The 2,613-nt window shown below is 39.6% G+C and overlaps 1 protein-coding gene across 1 annotated transcript; it reads left to right on the top strand.

Annotated features, from left to right (window-relative positions):
- The first annotated feature begins 405 nt into the window (after positions 1 to 405).
- On the top strand, positions 406 to 1,452 carry LOC129218302 (uncharacterized). Its single transcript, XM_054852540.1, has one exon. The coding sequence runs from the start codon at positions 406 to 408 to the stop codon at positions 1,450 to 1,452; it is 1,047 nt and encodes a 348-aa protein (XP_054708515.1).
- Positions 1,453 to 2,613: the final 1,161 nt, after the last annotated feature.

Raw genomic sequence — 2,613 nt, 5'->3', positions numbered from 1 at the left:
ATACAGAATAAGATTCCAAAAAATGTTTAATACTACTAATCTGTACAGTAATTATTATTACTAATTGCTTTTGAAATAATTATTGGTTTTCATTCATTTTATTCATATTAATTTTCTTAAACATTCTCCTTTATCAAAAACCATTCTTTCCATGTTTATTTAAGCAATTTACATGTTTTTCCGCTGGTGTTAACGGTGTTTTTTTTTTTTTTTCTTTCCAGTGAATTGCTTGAGATGATTTTTCTATAACGCAGAATTGATCTGGCAAATCCCAGTTGAAAATTTAGCAACGGTTGTTAAGCCTTTCTGCTTGGTGAGACCTGACGAAAACCGGAAAAGTAAAATCAAAATGCTGCAACCTATCTAGCCAGATTGCTGTCAATATTTCCAGTGGCAGTTTTAATCATGAGTAGAGCCCAAGGGGAGGGTCGCAGCGAAAGTCTGCCGTTTCCTTCTTCGCCGGCCACCTCTTCCCCGTCCGGTGTGGCCCGATCGCCTAGCCACGAATCCTTCGCAACAGACCTTTCGTTGATGTCATTGTCCAGCTTGGGTTTCCGGCCAGTCAGGCCAGGATCTGCAGCAGGTCCAGATTCAGGCGATGAATTACGACGAAGTCCTGTAGTTATGGATGGTGGTGTTGGGGGCTGGGTTACATCAAGAAGTGCCAAGATCAGTCGCGGCGCCGGTCTGCTTCAGGTTCCTCCCGAACAGTATGGCTCTAAAGCACGAGGTGGCTCTGCAGCTGATGATGTCTTGTATGAAGAGGAAAATGAAGCCATTCGAAATTGTGGTGCTCTTTCGTCCATGTTGGGGCTGATGAGAAGCTTCAGTACTAGCGATCTGGATCAGAATGTATTGGCCACTTCTGATACGGAGACACTCAGAGCTTCAGTGTCTGAGATGGTTCTCAACAGCTGGAAGCATTACGACATGCCGTATGGAAGATTGGAATACACGTCCCGGTCCTGCTCAACGTGGGTTGCAGTGGGAGACATATCGACCACGTCTCAGTTGCCGTCGCCACAAACTTTGGCCGGTTATGCTGCTGAGCATCCTGAAATGACGGCCATCGATTTTGTCCGTGCCATCAACAAAAAGGTTCGCCAGATGTATATTCGTAGACGCCTCGAGTCCACTTACAAGGCGTTGGAGCGATTGACCCGTAGTGAACTCTGCCTGGATCTGCCATCAATAGCCGTACCAGTTCCCGGTGGTGTGCAAGACCAGGTGCAGTTACCTCAATTCCATATTTCCACCGAACTGGACCGATCCATTCGTCATGAACTTCTCATTTCCTCAGTTGGCTTTCACGGAGCCAATAAAACACTGAGCCTCACCGTGAAAGACATTGAACGAGACAAGGGGAAACCGCTGTCCAAGTATGAACGAAATATCATGATTTTCAACTGGTTACAGAGCTTGGATGAGAATGCGTTTGATCAATTGGCATAAAATGGTTCCGATGTATTTTTAGTCGGCTGCCATGATTTGCCTGAAGATTTCCAGAGAGTAAGTGTATAAAAGTACATATACATGTATCTATCTTATATGTAGCCATTTATTAGATCTATAGTAAGATGATTTTCTTGCTCCAAGTTAATTTTCGTACTTTACCATACGTTGATATCAATGTTTCATTCATCGTTCTTAAGAAAAATGTGTTAAGTTTTGAGCTTACAGGAACGCATGTTGGGAAATTTGAAATCGCATTTCAATCAGTTGTTATTTTAGTTTTAAATGTTCATAATAAATATGTATGTCTATGCAAAGCATCACATATAAGTCTGTATTTAAAAGAGATAATATTCCGATAAAGAAATATCGGATTAGAAGTAAAACTGATTTTTTTATCCTACTTTCTACTATTTTGAGTTTTAAGCAACTGTTTTTTTTAAACAGGGCATCGATTTTAAAATGTTAACAATCGACAGCGTCCACAACATTCATATTTCTGTAATTAGTAATTCTGGAAGGTAAATAAGGCAAGCAAAGCTTCGATGTTTAGTTCATGAGGTGCGGCATTTACTAAAGAGATACTACGTTTTCAAGTTATAACATGAGACAGAACAGATTTTTGTTACTTTTTTTGCACAGTTAACCATTTAATCGTTTGAGAAAAGGAAAACAACTCGATTTCGGCTGCCGTACACAATCATATGTCAATCAGTTTACTCAAATATTCGTTTTTTTTTTTTTTTCTTTTTACAAGCTAGATCAGCTCTGAGACATTCTATAGTGGAAAGAGGGGCACGTGTGAACATGGTATGTTTGAAAATATATTTTAAAGTAACTAATAAGCTGAACTAAAATATTACAAACCATTCTAGCAACATTTAGGTAAATTTTTGACGATGTTTGTATTTTTTATTAAATTAAGAACTCTTTATTTTTGCAAGTTAATTGTAAGGTGGATGAAGGGGGCACTGGTGAACACATCTAGAGACACCCGTGAACATTTCCTATATCCTCTCCGTAATATTGATATTAGTGTTGGGCAGCGACACTCAACCGGTGACCTGTGCAGACAAAATTTGATCGACCCGCAGAGATTTGTGCTCATCCACGTTGAAACATTTTCCTGACTTAAAAAAAAGAAACGAAAGTACCATAATA

This window comes from Uloborus diversus, chromosome 3 (assembly GCF_026930045.1).
Source record: "Uloborus diversus isolate 005 chromosome 3, Udiv.v.3.1, whole genome shotgun sequence".
In the NCBI taxonomy this organism is placed as follows: Eukaryota; Metazoa; Arthropoda; class Arachnida; order Araneae; family Uloboridae; genus Uloborus; species Uloborus diversus.
The sequence above is the reverse complement of the archived record's forward strand: the minus strand, read 5'-3'. Positions and strand labels throughout refer to the sequence as shown.

Excerpts from the sequence above, each read along its gene's own strand:
- LOC129218302 (XM_054852540.1), top strand. The coding sequence starts at position 406 with ATGAGTAGAGCCCAAGGGGAGGGTCGCAGCGAAAGTCTGCCGTTTCCT.